The 20,056-nt window shown below is 52.3% G+C and overlaps 8 protein-coding genes across 8 annotated transcripts; 5 read left to right on the forward strand and 3 right to left on the reverse strand.

Annotated features, from left to right (window-relative positions):
* The first annotated feature begins 943 nt into the window (after window positions 1-943).
* On the forward strand, window positions 944-3,548 carry BKA58DRAFT_344656 (uncharacterized protein). Its single transcript, XM_046168400.1, has 2 exons — window positions 944-1,358; window positions 1,408-3,548. Exons 1-2 carry the CDS (start codon window positions 1,032-1,034, stop codon window positions 3,097-3,099), a joined length of 2,019 nt encoding a protein of 672 aa, XP_046021855.1. The 5' UTR covers window positions 944-1,031; the 3' UTR covers window positions 3,100-3,548.
* A 399-nt stretch (window positions 3,549-3,947) lies between these two features.
* BKA58DRAFT_442974 (common central domain of tyrosinase-domain-containing protein) lies at window positions 3,948-5,884 on the forward strand (the record flags this gene model as incomplete). Its single annotated transcript, XM_046173946.1, has 5 exons — window positions 3,948-4,224; window positions 4,295-4,422; window positions 4,470-4,793; window positions 5,372-5,704; window positions 5,771-5,884. 5 exons carry the CDS (start codon window positions 3,948-3,950, stop codon window positions 5,882-5,884), a joined length of 1,176 nt encoding a protein of 391 aa, XP_046021856.1.
* Window positions 5,885-7,354: 1,470 nt separating this feature from the next.
* Window positions 7,355-8,684, forward strand: BKA58DRAFT_322207 (acyltransferase family-domain-containing protein; the record flags this gene model as incomplete). Its single annotated transcript, XM_046167839.1, has 2 exons — window positions 7,355-7,949; window positions 8,002-8,684. 2 exons carry the CDS (start codon window positions 7,355-7,357, stop codon window positions 8,682-8,684), a joined length of 1,278 nt encoding a protein of 425 aa, XP_046021857.1.
* Window positions 8,685-10,047: 1,363 nt separating this feature from the next.
* BKA58DRAFT_391056 (stomatin family protein-like protein) lies at window positions 10,048-11,670 on the reverse strand. The gene is made up of 4 exons (XM_046170880.1): window positions 11,353-11,670; window positions 10,689-11,301; window positions 10,543-10,628; window positions 10,048-10,488 (listed from the first exon to the last, which is right to left on the reverse strand). Exons 1-4 carry the CDS (start codon window positions 11,629-11,631, stop codon window positions 10,300-10,302), a joined length of 1,167 nt encoding a protein of 388 aa, XP_046021858.1. The 5' UTR covers window positions 11,632-11,670; the 3' UTR covers window positions 10,048-10,299.
* Window positions 11,671-12,325: 655 nt separating this feature from the next.
* BKA58DRAFT_391057 (uncharacterized protein) lies at window positions 12,326-13,232 on the forward strand. The gene is made up of 2 exons (XM_046170881.1): window positions 12,326-12,457; window positions 12,675-13,232. The coding sequence occupies exons 1-2, from the start codon at window positions 12,381-12,383 to the stop codon at window positions 12,892-12,894; spliced, it is 297 nt and encodes a 98-aa protein (XP_046021859.1). The 5' UTR covers window positions 12,326-12,380; the 3' UTR covers window positions 12,895-13,232.
* BKA58DRAFT_235110 (uncharacterized protein) lies at window positions 13,026-15,777 on the reverse strand. The gene is made up of 3 exons (XM_046166568.1): window positions 15,493-15,777; window positions 15,136-15,426; window positions 13,026-15,072 (listed from the first exon to the last, which is right to left on the reverse strand). Exons 1-3 carry the CDS (start codon window positions 15,541-15,543, stop codon window positions 13,339-13,341), a joined length of 2,076 nt encoding a protein of 691 aa, XP_046021860.1. The 5' UTR covers window positions 15,544-15,777; the 3' UTR covers window positions 13,026-13,338.
* A 121-nt stretch (window positions 15,778-15,898) lies between these two features.
* BKA58DRAFT_431500 (uncharacterized protein) lies at window positions 15,899-17,220 on the forward strand. The gene is made up of 2 exons (XM_046173097.1): window positions 15,899-16,293; window positions 16,347-17,220. The coding sequence occupies exons 1-2, from the start codon at window positions 15,943-15,945 to the stop codon at window positions 16,986-16,988; spliced, it is 993 nt and encodes a 330-aa protein (XP_046021861.1). The 5' UTR covers window positions 15,899-15,942; the 3' UTR covers window positions 16,989-17,220.
* Window positions 17,221-17,300: 80 nt separating this feature from the next.
* On the reverse strand, window positions 17,301-19,856 carry BKA58DRAFT_235117 (uncharacterized protein). Its single transcript, XM_046166569.1, has 3 exons — window positions 19,662-19,856; window positions 19,249-19,609; window positions 17,301-19,199 (listed from the first exon to the last, which is right to left on the reverse strand). Exons 1-3 carry the CDS (start codon window positions 19,725-19,727, stop codon window positions 17,401-17,403), a joined length of 2,226 nt encoding a protein of 741 aa, XP_046021862.1. The 5' UTR covers window positions 19,728-19,856; the 3' UTR covers window positions 17,301-17,400.
* Window positions 19,857-20,056: the final 200 nt, after the last annotated feature.

Genomic DNA, 20,056 nt, shown 5'->3' on the forward strand with positions numbered 1-20,056 from the left:
TACATTTGAGGGCATCTACAAAAAAGTTCGTGTTGCGGGGCGGATGGCATTTCCCCCCCCACTGAAGCAGCTTGCCCGTTCTAGTAGAGAACACCATGCAGGTTGTCACGCTGACTCGCGGAATATGCCGACAGTCAAAGCTGCATCTTTCATTGGGGTTCCTAATTCACGCGAATATTTGACTCGTTCTTTTGGTCACAGGTACGGCAGCCTCTTATAGCTTTGCCAACAACATACACACACATATCTTCGTACAGTAGAGGGTCAAATTACTTCAGGATGCGTCACGATTTGTTGCAGGTACATAGGCTCTAATTGCATAGACTCAACGTCCAGATATTGGTAGGTTGAAGAGGAAAGATGCAACGGCTTCGCAACAGAAGACTTTCTTACCCACCTTGCATTCAGCTTTGCTGTATATGATCACAACATGGCGCTGCATTATTCATAGCGACGTGTCATCGATGCCCGATAGCTGGTCAATTGTAGTGTTGGTGGAGAACCTTCGAAAACCCATCCTTCCACAGTTGTGTAGGATGAGTACCTAGGTAAAGGTCAGCACGGATTAATTGTGTAAAAAGACTGCCCAGAGAGGACAGTAAACATAGTGCACGAAGCTGACTCCAGCTCCAATGATACCTTAAGGCTTAGATGTAGGAACTTTCAGGTCTGCACGGGTGTGTCGACATCAGGCCGGCTGCAGAAGGAGAACACCTGCCTCCCTGAAGAAGCTGTCTTAAACATACGGAGCAAAGTCTCCGCTGAAAACCTACGCTATACTTACATGGCCTTTCACTAATGTACAACACAGTAACACCTTTGTGTACATCATGATCGATGGTACTTGTTGAACATGTGTTCGTAGAAGCCGAGTACTCGCGCTAACCGCATACAGTCATATCTTGGCAGTCGCGCGGTCCCAACGCGCCAAAGATTCCAGACATCAACCAACCCCAGCTTTCGCGCCCGCTGCATCACCACCCAAACCGATCCGACCGACGCGGCAATTCTGTCGCATCATCTCCGCCATCATGTACGGCATGAACCAAGCCTACCATGCCCCCGATCCGAGTGCGCAGGTGCCGAATCACCTCCTTCCCCATGTGCACCTGATATCCTCGTACCGCTTCCCTACTCTCCCGGGCCTCCAAGCTCCGCAAGCCCTCGAGTACCTCATCAAAGGCCCACAAATCGTGCGCGACACGTCTCCCGTCGCGTGGACCTACCTTGCCGCCCCTCCCCAAGATGGCACTGTCATCCTCACATGGCAGCCCCCGCGCATGGGCACCATGTTCGCCTCGGATGGAATGGTGTGGGCTGATGCCGAGACCGCATACGATATGAACGTACGCGGATACGTATGTATACCAAGGCGTCATTTGCGCGCAATACCCTAACACGACTTAGACCCTCCAAGTTCTTGTCCACAACAGTGGCTACCACTACCCTCACGAACCATATGCTGTGCATGCACGCCATCGCTATCGAATCGCCGCAGGCCCTGGAAACATCGATCCCAATCTCTGGCTTGTGCACTACAAACCCGCAGACCCACAAAGCAGAATGCCCGCCGCCCAAATACCCATCCCACGAGAGGTCCAGGCCCAGCTACAGATGCGCGCTCAACTACAGCAGGCTGGACCGTTGATGCGTAAGGAATTCATGCTGGTCGACCAGGCCAATTGGCCAAAAGTCGAGTTCGGACAACAGGCGATGAGAGGCCCTCAGCCCTACTACAACCCCATGCAGCCTGGCAGACCATATGCTGCGCAACCTCCGCCAGCGAAACGCCAGCGCTTGCCGACGCAACCTCAACCCCGCCAACCCGCTGCAGGCGTGCTAGCACCAGACAATACGCTTGAAGAGGAGGAGAATGCGACACAAGATGCTTTCGACTTCCTCACTCCGCGCGAGATTAGCTTGTCGCGTTACAAACAACATCATGAGTGGATGGAGGAGATCTTCTCATCGCCGTACGCTGTTGGAAAGATCGCGCCCATCGATCTAGGCCTAGGCCTCATGGGCGAGCTTGCTCCCCTTACTGCTGGCATCTTGGACGTCCCGGGAGCTGAGAACGTGGAGCCAGGAAAGGAAAACTACCAAATCAAGAACTACTACAAGCTGGACGCAGACCAACTCAAGGACTTTGAGAAGCGCGTAGCAGAGTACACGAAGAACGAGCAGGCTGAAATTGACGAGATGAAGGCCGAGCACGCGAAGAAGGTGGCACAGCTGAAGCGCACTAGGACCTACATCAAAGCCGAGCGCCGACTACGAGATCTATCCCGCTCTACCGAGAGCGATGGCGATGACGCAAACCCGGTCGAAGGAGTTGTGCAAGATCTGGAGAAGTCGCTAGGTGTTACGTTTGATGCGAAGAAGGCGGTCGTCTGCGTGGACAAGGGCGGTTTCATTGAAGTGCAGCAGCCCTCTCCGCCGAAAGTGCAGATGAATGGCAACGGAGCCCAGCAGCAAGCAAATGGCACATCGAATGGCATGAACAACCAGGGATCAATGGAAGACAACTCGGCCGCGAATCTTTTGGATCAATACGGATCGGGATCACTCAATGGTACACCCATCGGCAACATGTCCTTGCCTAGACTATCACAACCACCGAGTCAATCGCAGTCCGCCACTGGTACACCCAATGCACCCCACGGCAACATGAACCAGTCGTCGACATTCGATCAACAGGATACAAGCCTTGATGTAGGAGCCGATCTTCTGGATCTGGATGTAGAAATGTCCGGCATGGCGGGTGCAGGAGACAAGACTGAAGACTGGACGATGAACGACCAGTCAGGCAATGCACAGCAGTCAGCTGGCGGTGTCCAGCAGCCAAACACGAGCAACAACCAGCGCACGAACAATGTCGGCGGAATGCCTCAATCCAATATCGACGCTGATGCAGGCAGCATGTTCGATACCGCCGACTTTGGAAGCTTTGACAACATTGATAGCGCCGGAGACGCCCTGGCCGACTATGGACACGATGACAACCTGGGCTTGGACCTTGTCGATGATTCGGCGTTCGGCGATGCTTTTCACGGGACTGAAATGCATCACGACGAGACTGGTGAAGGTGACCACGCATAATATGCGTATGCGAGTATGGACTTGAATCTGGACTAGCCGATGTCCTGGTGTGTTGAATACTATTCTAGTTGCTGTACTATTACGTTTTGTATGACTTGGAGTCGACGGCGTCTCTTTGCATATCAATGGCTTACCATTAGCCTGAAGGTTTTCATATACGACACAATTCTAGAGGCGATATTCTCTTGCTATGTTTGCAATGAACTTGTGGCTTCAACCACACCTGAACTTTAATAGGAAGGTGCAACGTTGTGTTCGGTCATTGTGGTTTGGGTCGTCAGCAATGTGTCGCAATATGGCGATTTTGAGGTTACGACTAGGGTCGTGTACAGCTTACTCTCAGCCATTCAATACAACATCAATGAACTAAAGCGAATAGGTCTAATACCGCTGTCTAGTCGCGGCCATATCGCAGAGATCTCGATCATGAAGCCGGGGTTGCTATACATACCGTGCATAATGAACACAACGAGTAAACATTCAGCATCCCGGCATATCGACGCGGTGCCTTCTCAATTACATGCTGAGTTTGCGTAATGATGAAGAACTAGGTTCTACTCTTACCGCCTTGAGCCGAGTACCACACAGGCTTGGTCACCAGTGTAAGGGCATCGCGCTTAGCTACATGTGCACGATAAAGGATAAGCAGATGAGCAGCGTGTGCAACAGGTATACTGTCTGACTGTGTAGGATCAGCTCATAGTTGATGTCGTTACCACATTCTCGGAAGCCCGCTTTTTGCTCATCTCGGAATTCTCAAAGCGTTATGCCATCATTTCGTCAATATTTCCATGCTCTTGAACGTTCACTCTGAGTTTTACGCTAACTCAAATTTGGTGGCAGATAAAATGCTCATCAAAGCGCTCTGGCTGGTCACTTTTGTTTGCACCCTCTGTATCCCAGCATACCCAACTGCCGTACAAAGAAACAGTGGAACAATCCGACGAACAGGCCCAATCCATCCTGTTCTTGGCGTGCGTGGACTGGGCATCGATACTATACATCCCAGAATAGAGATACGAGAGTTGGAACGGAATAAAGATCAGTTCAACGTCTATCTGTTGGGCTTGCGACGACTGCAGAGTATAGGTCAATACGACAAGTTCTCCTACTATCAGATCGCAGGTAAGCTATGTAACTTTTTACTCCAACATCGAACCAGGTCCTGCTATTAGAATATGCTGATTGCAATCAGGAATACACGGGCGGCCTTATATACCGTGGGATGAGGTTGGAAAACATCCGAACGGAAGCAACGGCTACTGCGCTCACGGCAGCAACCTGTTCCCCACATGGCACAGGCCCTATCTTGGCCTGATAGAAGTATGGAAGAAGACTTGCAGATTCTCTCGTTCACTGACCGTAAGTAGGAACTGCTTTACTCCAATGCCCAACAAACAATCTCAGAGTTTCCGGTTGGAGAAGCGAGAGATAGGATGTGCAACGCCCTGGTTACCTTTCGAATGCCATATTGGGACGCCGCTGCTATACCGCCCAAGGACACGAGCTCCTTCCCCTCAATTGTACAACAGGATATGGTCGAGATTGAAGTTCCAAGTGGAGAGTCAACGATGACAATATCCGTTGCGAATCCGCTGTACGCTTACTACTTCCATCCTTTGCCAGTTGACGACTCCAAGAGTGTACCGTGGATACTCTGGAATTCAACGAAGAGATATCCGACTAGTATGGCCGTAAGTGCGAAATCCCAGAATGACCTCGTAGCGGAGTCTCTAGACAGCAATCGGGTGATACTCTGCATAATGCCATTGGCCGTGGAGGTCAAATGTATGATGCAGCGTATTCGGCATTCGATCCCATATTTTGGTTGCTCCATACGCAAGTGCCGCGTAGTGTTCAGATGAAAGATTACCGACTGTTGCAGCAACGTCGACCGTTTACTCGCTATCTGGCAAAGCTTGCATCCGGATAGCTTCGTTGAGAATCATATCAACCCTTGGCCAACGTTTGCGACTGCACCGTACTCAGAGGCAGACGAGAATACACGTTAGTGCATTGCGGACCGCGTGCTCGGTATTGGATGAAGTTGACATTAGCAGCTCTCCATCCTTTCCATCGCAATGCAGCAGGCGACTTCTGGACTTCAGCCTCCGTTCGTGACCACTCGGTTTTCGGCTCCACGTACCCAGAGTTCCTCGGGCTCTCCGCAACCGACGCTCTGGTTGGTAGAGTGAAAGCACTATACGGAAGTGCAACGTCGCGGTTTTCATGGGACACCGCACGTACCGAATAGCATATCGCCAGTCCGTAGGGCAGCGATGTCCAGTATCAGTATTCCGCTGTCATACGCGCGCAACACATGGGTCCTTGGGGTGTTTCCAAGGTCTTCGTCTTCTTGGACGCAGACATGAACATCAACACCGGACCTGCAAGTACTCAGGCATGGATCTCGGAGTCTGGGTTCGTTGGATACGCGGGATTCCAGAATACTATTGGTGTGGAGGAGACCGAGATGAAGACCAATGGCGTGGTCGTATTGACAGTAGCGCTAGAAGACGGGATGCGCATGGGGGAACTGCGCAGTATGGATGCGATTGTCGTTGGAACGTATTTGCAGGAGAAGCTACACTGGTTGCTTGTTGACGTAAGGCTCTCCGATCCGGCAAACCTCAGCCATGCATACCGATATTTGCTAACCAACTTATGTCAGGCCAATGACAATGTCATCGCTCTTGAGCGCGCGTCCGGCTTCTCGATCGGGGTGTCGTGGGCGAAGATGACGCCAGGTACGGCAAGTACACTGCCTGCCTGTAGTTTTGGGTAGCGGCTTTGAGCAGTTGCCACATGCTACGATGGGCAAGGCGGGTGGAGTGCAATGACAGAGGCGTTGAAGGCGTATCTCGAATCCTGACTCAAGCCTATCGTGATAGTGGAAATATGTTCTTCCAAGTGGCGCAGCAATTTCACGAGAATGCTATCGGATTATCACGAGACGAGCGCAAACACAAGGAGAGAATTACCTGGGTAACAAGGCGTGTTCTTTCTGTATACGCAGCTGCATGCGCGGTGAGATCTTGGCAAGTTTGCCGCGCGATTGTCAAGACACACAAGACATTGTTACCGCTCAGCTTTGAAACGGCACTCTATCGGAGACGGACGCTCTGGCAAATGACGATGCATTGCAGCGACCCCTAACTTGGCTCAGGGGTTGCAGTCTCGGTTAAAGCGGCCCTCCACGTCAGCCCGCCAAGACAACGAAACGTTCTTCCGTGTGCTTGATTCTACGAGGCGTCGCACTAGCTTACGCCTCCATGCGCCGATGAGCAGTGGTACTGGTATCGTGATCCGAATACGCGGGTAGTTGGCTTTGCGGAGTGCTAAATCTTCGTCTCGTGGTTCGTATTTGTGCGTTAAATTTGGTCTCGTAGTAAGGAACGGTTCCGGATGATCATGGCTAAGTGCAGCTGCAATGGCTGTGTTACATCCGCCAGCGGAGAGTTCCAGATATAGGGACCATAGTCAGGAGAGCGCTACGCGATGGAGTTGTAAAGGCCACAGATGCAGCTTGTTAGCGCGGGAAGCCGTTTCCCTCAATCTTCATGCTCCATGCTTCATCTGCCCGGGCACGCGACATGAGCACCAACCTCATTGCGGCTCAGGGGTGATCTGTGGGAGAGTCTTGCCATCAAGTTCAAGCATTACCTGGGGTTTTTGCCGCGCCCGCAAACCACTGATGGCACGCCAAAGGAGAGTGCTAAAGTGACCTTCCCGATAGCCTCTCTTGGCATTATCCAACTGTCCACCATCTGCCCAGTGAGCCGCGTCTACTGCAGGGTGCGCGTTCCTGAAAAGATGTAGCCCCCACTGGTAGGGCCAGGGTGCATTGGCTTCTCGAGGCCAAACTGCTGGTTTACGCTTACACTTCCTTTTGACCTCTGCTCCCCCTCTTCGCCGTCGATTTTGAGCTTTGCTGCAGCGATTTCATCATTACGAGCGCCGTTGTTCTTTGCCTTCTTGGTACCCGGAATTCGGCACCAGCGGAATTTCCAAGCCACCGGGGCACGCATCAGCAAGTCTCGAAGCCACGGCGATGCGCCTGAGCACATTCTATAGTTCTTAAATCCTCACATTCCTTGATTAGTAGACTTTCTTTTGGCTTTGCACGCTACATTTTCTCACCATGCCTCCTCGCGACGCCAACTGGATAGATGTAAGTCGTACCCTCCGTCACAAGCACAATTGTGTAGCCGGGGCTAACAATGTGCTATAGGGCCTCCGAGGCATCGCGTCCTTCATGGTCGTATGCGGTCACCTTTGTACTGCCTTTGTACCATGGCTACACCAGCCCGCCGCAGACGCAAAAACCGCACCGCACCTCTTCCAACTCCCCTTCTTCCGTCTTGCCGTCGGAGGTCGTAGCGCCGTAGCTCTCTTCTTCCTCGTAACTGGATACGTCAATTCGATTGGGCCGATTAGCAAGTCGCGCCAGGGAAATCACGATGCTGCCTTCCACGGTATTGCACGCAGCGCGCTCGCGCGCTCGGGAAGGCTGATTCTCCCCACCATGGCGGCGACTATCGTTACCTGGTTCATGGCGAATACGAACGCGTACCATATGACGAAGCACGTCGATGCGCAGTGGATACGGCAGGGTTGGCACCGACAGGAGCCTACGCTGTGGATGGCTTTCAAGTCGCTGTTTAGGGCGCAAACAGAGACGTGGACCACCGGCTGGGACGAGTACGATGGCACACAGTGGACACTGCATATGTTCTTGGAAGGCGCATTCATGGTCTATACAACCATGCTTGCTACGATTTTGGTGCGACCGAAAGCACGGTTTATCATCTACGGAGTCATGTACATGTATTTCTGGCAAGTCGGCAAAGGTATGTATAGTTCTGACCAGCAATGGAATAGGGCAATCGCTAATTAGAGCAGATCTCACAGTTGGCTCCATCAAGGGTCTCAACATTGTCACGGGCATGTTTGTAGCCGAGTTGCACAACCACTACAAGGATGCCGCCACCTCCGTCCTACCGGCCCCCATCCCCGCCATCATGATAATCTGCGGCATGTTCATGGCTGGATTTCCCCAAGACTCGGCCAACAACACACGCTGGTCGCACACAATGGCCACCATCATGCACAGCTTGACTGCTGACAAGACGGATATCCGACGATACTGGGACCACCTGGGAGCTGCGTTTGTCCTGCTGGGGATCTTCTTCTCAAGGAACGCACGCAGACTCCTCACATCGCCTGTCTTCAACTTCCTCGGTCGCGTCAGTTTTCCCGTATACCTGCTGCACAACACTTTTATCAAGTCCGTACTTACCTGGATGATCTACCTACCTTCCGCGATGAACCCCCCTAGGAACGAGAAGGGAGAGCAACAGGACCTGCAGCGTGGATCGACGACACACATTCTCATCGCCATTGCGGTCTTTTACTACATTCTATACCGAACCGCAGCTCTATGGGTCAAGCACGTTGACCCAGTATGCGCAAACATCGTCAACGCAGCGACAAAGTGGGCATATGGCGAGCCACAACAGAAGGAGGCTCGACCGATACTAGGGAACGGGAATGGGACGACGGATAAGAGTGTTCTTCCTTCATAAGCCCGTGTTTCTGGTCAGACACCCTGTTATTCTTCCCTTCGTTCTTGTTGATCATCTTGCTGGAGCTGGAGCCTCTCCTATTACTATTCTATTTTTAAATCTCAAATTTTCCTTTGTTTCAAAGCATCTTACGGAGCAAGCATTGTGCGTTTGAGTGAGCGACCATGGCATGTACGCTTGGACTTTTTGGAGTATACAAGGTGACGTAACCTGGTAAATGGATGGTTTGGAAAGAGTCGAGGAGAAGTGCAGTACAGTGAAGTAGACGAATGAGCATATGAAACTTCACTTTTGGACTCGACATACCCTTCGAGTGTTGTTTTCGAGTCACTCGACTTACATCGTATTCGCCACATGGCCACAAGTCAACTCGTTTTTGGCGCAAAGAGCTCATGTCATCGCCAACCATTTCACTTTCCAAAGTTCATTTACGAACGAACAACTCTTTTTTGGAGAGTCATTCATGCATTTAGAGGTGTTGCGAAGAAGAGAAGAGGAGAAGAGAGCGCTGTTATATACATCTGCGAGTTGGCGCTAATACGATTTGGTTTTGGCGCCGATGAGGTCACGCAGCGCGAGCCATACTTCAGTCGTTTGGTAGTGACTATCGAAGAAGGCATCGTGGGGGGTTGGTGACGACGATCGTTTTCGAGTATTTAATAGATGTAGCGATAGTTTAGTGCGTCGACTACAATAGCCTATGTGATCAACTATCATTCTTGCCAAAAAAACTGAATTCCTCCTAGGTGTGCCATGTCCTTTTCTTCGTCTCTTAGTTTCCCCTCGTATGCGGCAATTTCTATCCCAGCAGATCAGTATCGAGCAAGACTTCATCGACCGCTAATGGAACTAAGTTCATCGATTGCAAAGATATCCCGCAGCCGATCTCGGGGTGTTCATAAAGACGGTTGCAACGAAGTTTCTCCATGCAGAGCGAGCTGAACAGCATACAAACTACCGCGATGCCTCTCGACGCTTCCTGGCCGTGAGCAGATCCTCGGGAAAAACTGACAGCGAAGACGACAAGCCAACCTATCCAGTAGCGGAGATGCGCGAGCTACAGATGACCGCTGCATCCACCAAGCTCCGAGTATTCAACGATATATGCAAAGGTGTCGGCAAAGGCACTCTCGTCGATTCGCTGGCCAGCTATCGTGAAAGCGGCTTCAATGGATGGAAGTTTGCCCGGTTCTAAAGCGTCCAATCGAAGGAAGCGGTACCGCCAACGGCACTAGCATACATGCCGTACATCTGTGAAGGAAGCCTCCTTTATTACGCACTCCTCAGCCACATATGGATCAGGTGGTATGTCACACGCCGGATATATCAGAAATTACAATTTCCTCTGCCTTAGAGAGCTCCATTTCGTATAATCAGGCATTATCATTATCGTAAAAGTGTCTATCAGAACGAGTAGCGAGTGAAATGATAATACTGCTGCCGGAATAGGGTATCAAGAAACGCGAAAGCCAAAAATCCCAAATCCCAAGTCCATCATCAAAAGCTTCCTTCCAATCTACCTTGCCATTGCCTATTCATAATCATCGCATACCAAATCAAAAAGGACAATCATGAATACAGAGAAGAATGAGAACTTAACGTTTAAGCCAGTTCTTTACATGTTCTCAATGACATGCGAGTTGATAGCGCTCTGGAAGCCGTGGCTGTTGCCGCCGTATTCCTGTGCTGCTGAACTCTGAACGCCCATTGGGTTGGCGCCGTGAGAGCTTGGTCCCTCGCCAACGGAGTCGGCTTGAGCGAGCGCGCTCTGAACAGTCTGGTTCTGCGCAGGAAGGAAGATCACCTAGTCCAGCCGTGTCAGCTATTAGGTTATATTCATAGAGTTCGATGTACTGACCTTGGAGTTTGCAGATTTGGCCATGGCTTGCATAGCCTCGAGGTATCTGATCTGCATAGCCGGAGCACTGCTGAGAATATCAGCGGCTACAAAGGTGAAGAAAGTTAGCGTATGTCTCACGAGCATTTCAAACAGCCATAACATACCCTGACGCATAAGCTTGGCAGCCTCAACTTCAGCACGAGCAGCAATGACCTTGGCTTCTCCGGTACGCTTGCTCTGCGCAGCCATAGAGAGCGAATCCTGCAGATCCTGGCTGAAGATGATATCCTTGACAAGCATAGACTCCACTTCAACACCCCAACCAAGAGCAGTCTCCTCGATAATCTCACGGATCGACTGAGCAATCTCCTCACGGCGCTCAATCACATCCTGCAGCACACGCGCACCAACAACATGGCGAAGAGTCGTCTGAGTACGCTCAACAAGCGCCTGGCGGATGTTGGAAATGGAAAAGGCGGCCTTGTGGGGCGAGGTGATGCGGTAGTAGATGACAGATGTCAACTGGAGGGAGACGTTGTCCTTGGTCATGCAGACTTGCTTGGGGACTTCGACGATTTGGATCTTGATGTCGACTTGGACGAGTTGCTCCGACAATGGGTTTACGTAGACGAGACCGGGGTCGACGGCGCGGGCAAACCGTCCGAACTTGGTGACGAGACCGACGTTTCCTTGGTTGACGGGCTTGTAGGGGTTGGGGCAGACGATGCAGCATGGAATGGCACCGAGGGTACCGATGCAGCCTCCTAAGGTGTTGATCTAGTTGTGTGTTAGAGTGGCGCATAGCATATGGATTCAAGGTAAACATACCATGCCACCATACCAGCCGTTTGTATCAGCATCCGCATCGTCAGGCTGGATGACCCTCGCATAGCTAGGCTGAAGATCCTCTCGTCGCGGTGGTTGAACCTTGATAATCGGCTCGTCAGTGCGAGGTGAATGGCTGCCGCCATTGACAGGTGCCTTTCCGTTGACTTCGCTCATAGTTGCGGTAGTACGTTGATTATTGATGGTGTCGTTGTCGTGTAGAATGGGTCGAGAAGATGAAGATGTAGACTCGGCGATGGTAGAAGGATACTTGTGGGACATCGTTTGACAACACCAGGGTGTCGTTTGCTTAAATGCACCCAGGCAGTTGCATTCACAGCACCATGCACTCTGAGCGGGGAAGCTAGCTTAGCTCGATCCCTGGTCCCTGTCACGCTAGTATGTGGCCACTTCTTGGGGCTGTGCGCTCCTGATCTCACCCACCGCATGCGACCAAAGGGACTCTTGATGACAGCGTCGAATGCGCATCCATTATTACCTTACACAAGGCTTACTAGTGACCTTGAGATAGAGTGACAAACGCCATCACATTGAATGATGGCATTTCTCCCCAGCGCGCATCTCTGCAGTTTGATACAAAAACATTCAAATCCACGTCGCACACAAGACACACATGTCCAAGGCCTCCCGCACTCGGCTAAGTCGGGAACCAAGCCCAGTGCACACCCTTCGGGTCTACTCGTGACGTGCAAATACGCTCAAGGCACACTCGATATATGCAAACGGGCCATACAGAGGGCGTGCTCAAACATGTCCGACGTCAGCGATCTGGCCATTCGATAAGCACACCAATTCAGCCATCTCGGCGTTATCACGCGCCTCGTGGATCGGGCAACAGGTGCCCCGGCCATTGGATTCAGCCCTGTAGGTGGATTTCGTGGCGAAGGCTCGGCTGCGGATGTTAGGCCAAAGGGGACTAACGACGCCCAAGGAGGCTGGTGAGTTGGCTTGACAGATTATTTCCGACGTGTAAGCGCGCCGGTGTGGAAAAACATCGTGAGGTATCGCAAATGATGTTGGTGCTGGCTATTCTTCTCTACGGCACAGTTGTGAGCTGTTTCTTCTGCCTTCTGAAAGACTTCAATGTGTAAGTCATCTTGCAGCCATTTGGATAAGGGATGCGCCACGGCAGTACTATCTACACCGTGTATGAAGTGCATGTCTTCGCATTTCGTGTGTTCGTACTCCGGTCCGCACCGGTCAGATATCGCTCACGAGCAATTTCGCCGCGCCGTGAGCGAGTTGTAAATCCCTCACGAAGTGTTCGCGCATTTTCCGTATTGCCTTGCTCATTTCCGTTCCAGGTCCCCGGTGAGCATCAATTCCCTCATCCCTCATCTTGAGACGAGTGGTGTGGGAATAATGCACAGCCCAATCAGGCCCTCGACTACACAGACAATGCCTCTTCAAAATCTTACTGCGACTCCATTGGATCCATCGCGAAACTGCTTACTCAGGGGACGACCTTATTGTTGGTCTGTTTTGGGGTCGTGTTGTTTGCTTGCCTTGAAGAGGCACAGTTAGTACGGCCTATATATACTGTTCGCCTACGACGCCCCAGCGCCATGGTCCTGTTTCCGCGCCGCACATGGCTTTCCAGCTACTTAAGCGCCCAGGTCCATTTATTTGGCCTACTTGCAGACCTACATTAGTTCCAGAACAAGACAGTTAGAGTTCTAGCGTGTTTGCATACGACACATTTTCAAGTGTTCGAAAAAGTGCAATGTAGCAGCGCGGAGGTCTTCACAGAAGTTCGGCCTGTCGGACGTCCTACAGAAGTGTCTATGTGTTCCTCAATCTGACTTATGAAAGATAGTATCTCGCATTGCTCCTGTATTGTAAGATGCAACTGTAATATATGTATTGCATATAACCTGAAGTCTAATGAATGCCAATACGTGACACCAAACGCCAAATATGCACCAAACGAATATTGTACAGCACCTCACAACCCCAACCCCATAAAGTCTACTTCAGAATACTCGCCCCTCTACGATCCTTCTTGAGCGGCGAGAAGGTAAACGCCTCCTCACTCATCATGTTGAACCCGCCCGAAATGGGGCGTCCCTGCCCCTGCTTACCCAACACATTCTTACTCAGGGCCCTCGCCGCGAAGAGACCTTTGCTGAGACCAACAGGTTTCAGGGGCGCAGCATCTTCGGCATCTTCAGAATCGAAGAGTGTCTTGCCGGCACCAGCACCAAGCTTGCGCTTCTTCTTCTTCTCTGCGGCGGGTTCCTCGGTGAATGTGGCAAAGGACATGAGGGACTTGCGAGGCTTGACTTTGCTGGACTTCTTGGATGGGCCATCGTCGTCTTTGGTCGGGATGGATACGGGTGCGTTCTCGGATGCGTCTTTGGATGTGTTGTGCGAGAGCTCAGATGCTTCCTCTGAGACCATTTCGAGGACGGGGACAGCGTTCTTCTTGCGTGGCTTCGCGTTTGCCTTGCTCGATGCTGATGGAGCGAGGGCCTTGACCTTGGGTTGGGCAGTCTTCTTGAGGGCTTTCTTGGGAGGCGCTGTTGGAGTAGCTTGTTCTTCGGCAGCTTCTTCTTCGACTTGTTGCTCGGCTTCCTCCTCCTCCTCCTCTTCTTCAATGATAGGGCTGTCAAGTGCTATGGTGCTCGTTTTGTTCAAGAATGGCGTTAGGGAGAAGGTGGATGTATCACCCATGGCAGAGACCGAAGTGCCGCGCTTGGCCTTCTTCGCAGGGAAGCCGTCTCCCGGTGTACCCAGCATAGTCTCTGGCTCAGCGGTAGCAGCCATACGCTTGCGAGCAGTCTTTGCGGGCTTGCTAGATGCGGCTGCGGTGCTCTTAACAGGTGGTGCGGTCTGCGCCCGGTCTGCCCTCTGAAGCTCAGCTTCCTTCTCCTTCAACTTCTCTTTTGTTGTTCGCAGCTTTTCGCGGAAAGCACTCAGCTTATCATCGAGGACCGCGTTCTTGCCCTGGAGTTCGGCCAAGGTTTTGGTGTATTCCTTCTCTTGCCTCTTGCGCTCGCGCTTCTCTTCTTCTAGCTCTTTCCTTGCAGCTTCGGCTTGCTCGTCTGGTTGCTGCGAACCTTTCCTCGACGCCTTCTCTGCCTTCTGACGCTCGCGCTTCTCCTGTTCAAGTTCTTGTCGCAGCTCTTCGATCTCTGCATCGCGGGCGGCGGTGTCCTTACGGGCTTTCTCTGCTTGTAGGCGTGCAGCCTTTTCTTGTTGTAGTTCCTCGCGGAGTTGTTCAATCGCGGCATCTTGGGCCTCACTGCGCTTGCTAGCCTTGCTGGCTTCCTTGTTGGACAGGCTCTCGACCTTGGCCTGCAGACTTTCGGTTGCCTGTTGCTGCGACTCCAGATCGGCCTGCACCTTCTCCATGGCCTTTTCAGCCTTTGTAAGCCCAGCTTCGGCCTTCATCCGGTCCTTCTTTTCCGTTGCGAGCTGATTGCGCACCTCCTCCAACTCGTTGCGGAGGTCCTCATCCTGCTCCATCTTCTTGCCTTGTTTCGCAATGGTACGGGCGGAGGTTCGCTTCTCGTTCTCGAGTTCGACTTGTAGCGTAGTCATCTGGCGTTGCAACGCGAGCTTCTCGGAGAGTAGACTGGTGTTTGCTTCGACCTGGGCGCGTAGGTGTTCGACTTCGGGGCGTAGTGATGAGATTTCGCGAGAGAGGGCGAGTTTGTCGGATAGTATCTTGTTGGAATCGGACGTGACGTTTTCCATAGCCTTGAGTTCAGCCTAAGAGAAGTAAGCAAATCGCGCAATGATCGATAGGCCGGACGTGCTTACCTTGAGATTCGCGACTTCCCGCGCCTGGGTGCGGATGGTGTTTTGTGCTGCCTCTGCCTCCGCTCGTTGCTCGTCCAACTGCGCAAGAGCCTCTTCGAGTGATGCTTCTAGCTCGTCGGAGCGCGCCTGCTCCTCCTCGAGTTGTTCGTGTAGGTCGCTGTTATCGTCTTGGAGGAGACACTGGGCGACTCGCAACTTCCGGATCTCCTCGTCTTTGACGACAGCTTCGACCGAATGCTTACTCCGTTCGAGACTGAGTTCCAAAGTCGCGTTCCGTAGCGAATGTTGAAGCTGAAAGGGTTAGTGGAAAGCCTGAGGGCATTGCAGCCGAACAGGGTCCAGCGGTCTTTTACTGACATCCTTCATCTCGTAGTTGATGTCCACATCTGCCTCGATAGTGGCGACCATGGTGTAATATCTGCTCAATGATGCGCGAGTGTATCGCTAGGTGTAGATGTAGGATGGGATGTGGTGGGGCTTTAGGTAGACGCGACTGGGTAAACAAACAGAGCGCAGATGGCCGTCATGAAGCTAGCAACACAACAAAGTGAAAGAATGACTTCGAAGAAGATAGAGGCAATATGCGAATACTACGGAGGAACGAATCGCCTCTTGAGTAGTCCAGCAGTCCTTGTGAGGTTTACAATCCGGAGTGCTGACCTCCAAAGCCCATGTCGCGCACCCCTGCCTAGGTGTCGGCCTTGGCATTACGCACGCCGCATCTCCGAGCTCGAGGCCACGTTCCCAAGCAGCTCGTCCAACCCACCAAAGCTCCGCACACCAACTCTCCACCCGCCAAACGACACAATGCGGTGGTTACAGCTCCTTACAGCCTCGCTGCTGCCCTTTACAGCTCTGGCTGCCAAGAAATCGACCGGCGACCGCTTCACTGACGCCCGCGCCAAGTCGCTTTCCGTTGGCCATCCGCTCAAGCTCGACGACGCCGGTTACGCGCAATTAACAAAGTCTCCGAGAGATTATGGAGTTGCTGTGCTTTTGACTGCGCTGGAGCCGAGGTTCGGATGCATGCTCTGCAGGGACTTCCAGCCAGAATGGGATTTGCTGGGCAAGAGCTGGATGAAGGGTGACAAAGACGGAAAGACGAGATTGGTCTTTGGTACTCTGGACTTTGTTGATGGAAAGAACACTTTCCAATCGGTGAGATATCCCTATTTCTCTATTAAAAGCGTTCCAAAACTAACAATTGATAGATGATGCTCCAAACCGCACCTGTCTTACTCTACTTCCACCCAACCGTCGGCGCAAACGCAAAAGTCGACTCCGCACCCGTCCGCTTCGACTTCACCGCCGGCCCCCAAAAGGCCGAGCAGATCCACGCTTGGATCTCGCGCCAGATTCCATCTGATGTCCCTATACCCTCCGTCTCCCGTCCCATCGACTGGGTCTTCTACATCTCCGCAACCGTGATCGTTCTCGGCGGCATCACGGCAATCTCAGTCGCCTGGCCATACGTCATTCCAATCCTCCAGAACCGCAACCTTTGGGCCGCCGTTAGCCTCATCGCCGTGCTTCTCTTCACCAGTGGCCACATGTTCAACCACATCAGGAAGACACCGTATGTCGTCGGTGACGGCAAGGGTGGTATGAACTACTTCGCCGGAGGCTTCAGCAGCCAGTACGGTCTCGAGTCGCAGATTGTTGCTGCCATCTACGGTATCCTCGCTTTCGCTGCCATCTCTCTCGCCATCAAGGTTCCCAGGATTAAAGATGCGCGCGCGCAGTCGTTCGCTGTTTTCCTGTGGACCGGTGTCTTGTTCGGCATGTACAGCTTCCTGCTCAGCGTCTTCCGCATCAAGAATGGTGGATACCCCTTCTATCTGCCTCCATTCTAGGTGAATAGGGAGGGGAATAGTTGGGAACCCTGATTTGTGAGGGACACGTGGGAAGGCTGGATGCTTTCCCATCTGGAAGAGAGAGATCATTTTAGCATTTGATAAAAGTCGAGCTCGCAGCTTGAGTGGGATACATACTGTATGATAACGCTGTTTGGGCAGGCGTTCATGATTCAGATGGCTGCCTAAAAGCAGACTTGTAGACAATATCATGATTTGACACCTTTGTAACAAGCCTATCAACTGAACTATGTACTACATTAAGATAGCGTGTACACGCATACAAGCAAACCGTGGCCATACCGCTGTGAAAACATTTTTGCCCTGAGATGATCATAAACCCATGACACCATGCCGAAAAGGAAAGCACACCTTGCAAATTGAGCCGATCGTGAGAGAAGCAATGAAACGCCTAAGACATTGTCATGGCGTGTAGGTCAAAAACGTCGTTCCTCCAGCCACCCTCATCCCAGTCATCAATGCGTTCCGCTGCACGACGACCCTCCTCTTCCCACAGCTTGACAACACTACCGGGTGCATACTTGCCGGCGAAGACACCCTTGCCCGGCGCCTCGACACCAACCCTCGTGTAAACGTCTGGATCGTCGGCGGGTGTAAGACGAGTGATGACAGCCTTGACAAAGGTTTTGAGGTCGTCTGGATCGGAGATCCTCGTAGCCCGAAGCCTCTCGCGAGCAAAGATGAGCTCGCGGTTGGCAGCATGGATACCATCGGCGATACCCTTGGCCATCTGCCTCTCCATGACCTTGCGGACGATGGGGCGTAGGAGCGGCTTGAACAGCCAGCCGAGAATACTGAACTTGGACTTGCGAAGCTTGTAGGTGAGCTTGTGGATGTGAACGCGCACAGCCTTGAGGGTGAGAATCTGTTCCAGCTTCTCCTTGCCAACCTCGACGTCGAGATGGATATCGATACCGCGCTCGTCGAGCTGGAAAGATGCGATACCCTCGTCGGCAAGACGGAGGAGACCGGAGTGCGCGCGAAGAAGGAAGCCGACTTCATCTGCACGGAACGAGAGACCGTCGATCTTGATGGTGAACTTGGAAGTAGCTTTTGACGCTACACGGAAGCGGGCCTTGCGGAGTTCGAAGTCGTTGTATGTTTCTACCTTGAAGCGGAAAGGCAGGAAGGAGGTGTGGTTGACGGTCTTTCCAGGTTCAATAATCAGGTTCTCAAGGAGCATGTCAATCTCGGGCGTAGAGACTTCCAGACGGGGGATGGGAATGTACTGGATGGCCTGAATTCCAAGAGGAACGAAGACGTTGATGGCGTCCTGCACCAGCTCGCTGTTGGTATAGTTGTGCATAGGCGACAGAATGTTCCAGATCCTCGTGCTCGTCTTGATCATCTTCGCAATGTCCTCATCCTGCGTCACGGCCATGAACGTTCGCTGGGCCTGCTCAAAGAACACATCAACATCCTGGCGTAGTGAAGACTCGCTTCCAACACCCTGGGCCTTCTTTCGGAGTTCCTGGAACTTCTCGTCGACATGATCGAAGAAGTCGGGGTCGGTGAGTAGCTTCTGGAGGGAGTTACCAACGTCGGTCAGCAGATCTTCGAATTCTGGATCCTTGCGGGAGTGATCCAAGACCTTGTGGAAGGCGTCTTCGAGCTTCTTCCATTCCTGCTCATCTCCAAAAGAGCTGATGAAAGTCCAGAAGTTCTTGACGGCCTTGTCCATCGCTGGATTCGTATCGATGTCGGTTTCAAGCGTGCCCATGGCATCTTCGACCGTGCGAGAGTACACCAAAGCGTAGCGCTTCAGTAGCTGTGCCAGCACCGAGACGGAGTCGTTGTAGTCCCTCTTTTGCCTCAAGTTTGTGACCGTCTTCTTCAGGCGGTACATGAGAGATTCGCCCTCATCGCCTTGCAGCTTTTGTCCTAGACTTACGTCTGCCCTCTTAGCAACCTTGGCCACACCATTCCCAACCACCTTGGCTACTTCCGCGACATCGTTACCCAGATCCTCAGCCGAGGGTGCAGGGCCCTCATCAGCGCCTGGCTCTTTGAGTGCCTTGTACTCTGCCTGCGAGGGCTCGATCTTCTTTGCAGCCCTCTTGGATACGTTCGACAGTGTGAATGCAGTGTCTCTGAAGACTTCGCGTCCGACAGTCTGGAGATCAGACAGAAAGATGCGGAAGTCTGAGTTGGTAAGAAGGAGAGATCCGACGGTTTGGAGGCTCTGGTAGGCTATGGACGTGTTAGTGGCCGATATCTAGGCGCATCTGTGTGTATGTACCTGCAGTGGCATCGGCCTTCGCCTTCGATCTTGTCGTGCGCCTGGCGATATCCTCCACGTCAACAGAGATCCTGGACTTGGAAAGGTACCAGAGGAAGTCCTGGATCTGGTCCTCGTTGTTCTTGTGGTTCATCGTGTCGATGAACTGATGGAGCCATTGTTTCGTAAACTTGACAAGCAGACGTCCTGAATCGCTTAAATCTGGGTTCTCTGGGTTTAGAACGTCTGCAGACAACAAGCTGCGGAGGTTGATGATGACTTGTTCATTCGACGGCATGAATCCCATGGAAAGCGCCCTAAGCATCTGGTACGAGTGGAGCTTCTGATGCACCTCGCGCTGGAGCGTTGTATCATCGCGATACTGTCGCTCGGTGTTAGCACGCGTCGTGCTGTAGGCGACTGTGTGGACATACCTGAGGCAACAAGGGACGCTGGTCATCGTCGCGTTTGCGCGACCCGAAGCATGATGAGAGTGACATTGCGATAGTCTGTATCACTTTCACGTGGAGTGGAGTGCAATTGTGGTTGATAAAAAGTTGAGAGCGCTCTGGCAGAGGTTACATTGAAGCTGTACCAAGGTTTCAGGCTCCCAAACGACGCGTTGATCAGGATGACGAGGGAAGCTAGCGCCTCGACGTCATGCCGTTCGTCGATCCCGCGGCTCCACATATGCGCCAAGGCCACATGGGGTATCATTCCCCAATCTATGGCACCCATGGTTCGCGCATCACTCTTGAGCACGTGTCTTTGATGAGTTCTATCGTCTGCAATTTTAAAAAACTTCATCCAGGGACATGGTGATCAGAAT

Source organism: Alternaria rosae (genome assembly GCF_020736505.1).
Source record: "Alternaria rosae strain MPI-PUGE-AT-0040 chromosome Unknown BKA58scaffold_9, whole genome shotgun sequence".
Taxonomy (NCBI): Eukaryota; Fungi; Ascomycota; class Dothideomycetes; order Pleosporales; family Pleosporaceae; genus Alternaria; species Alternaria rosae.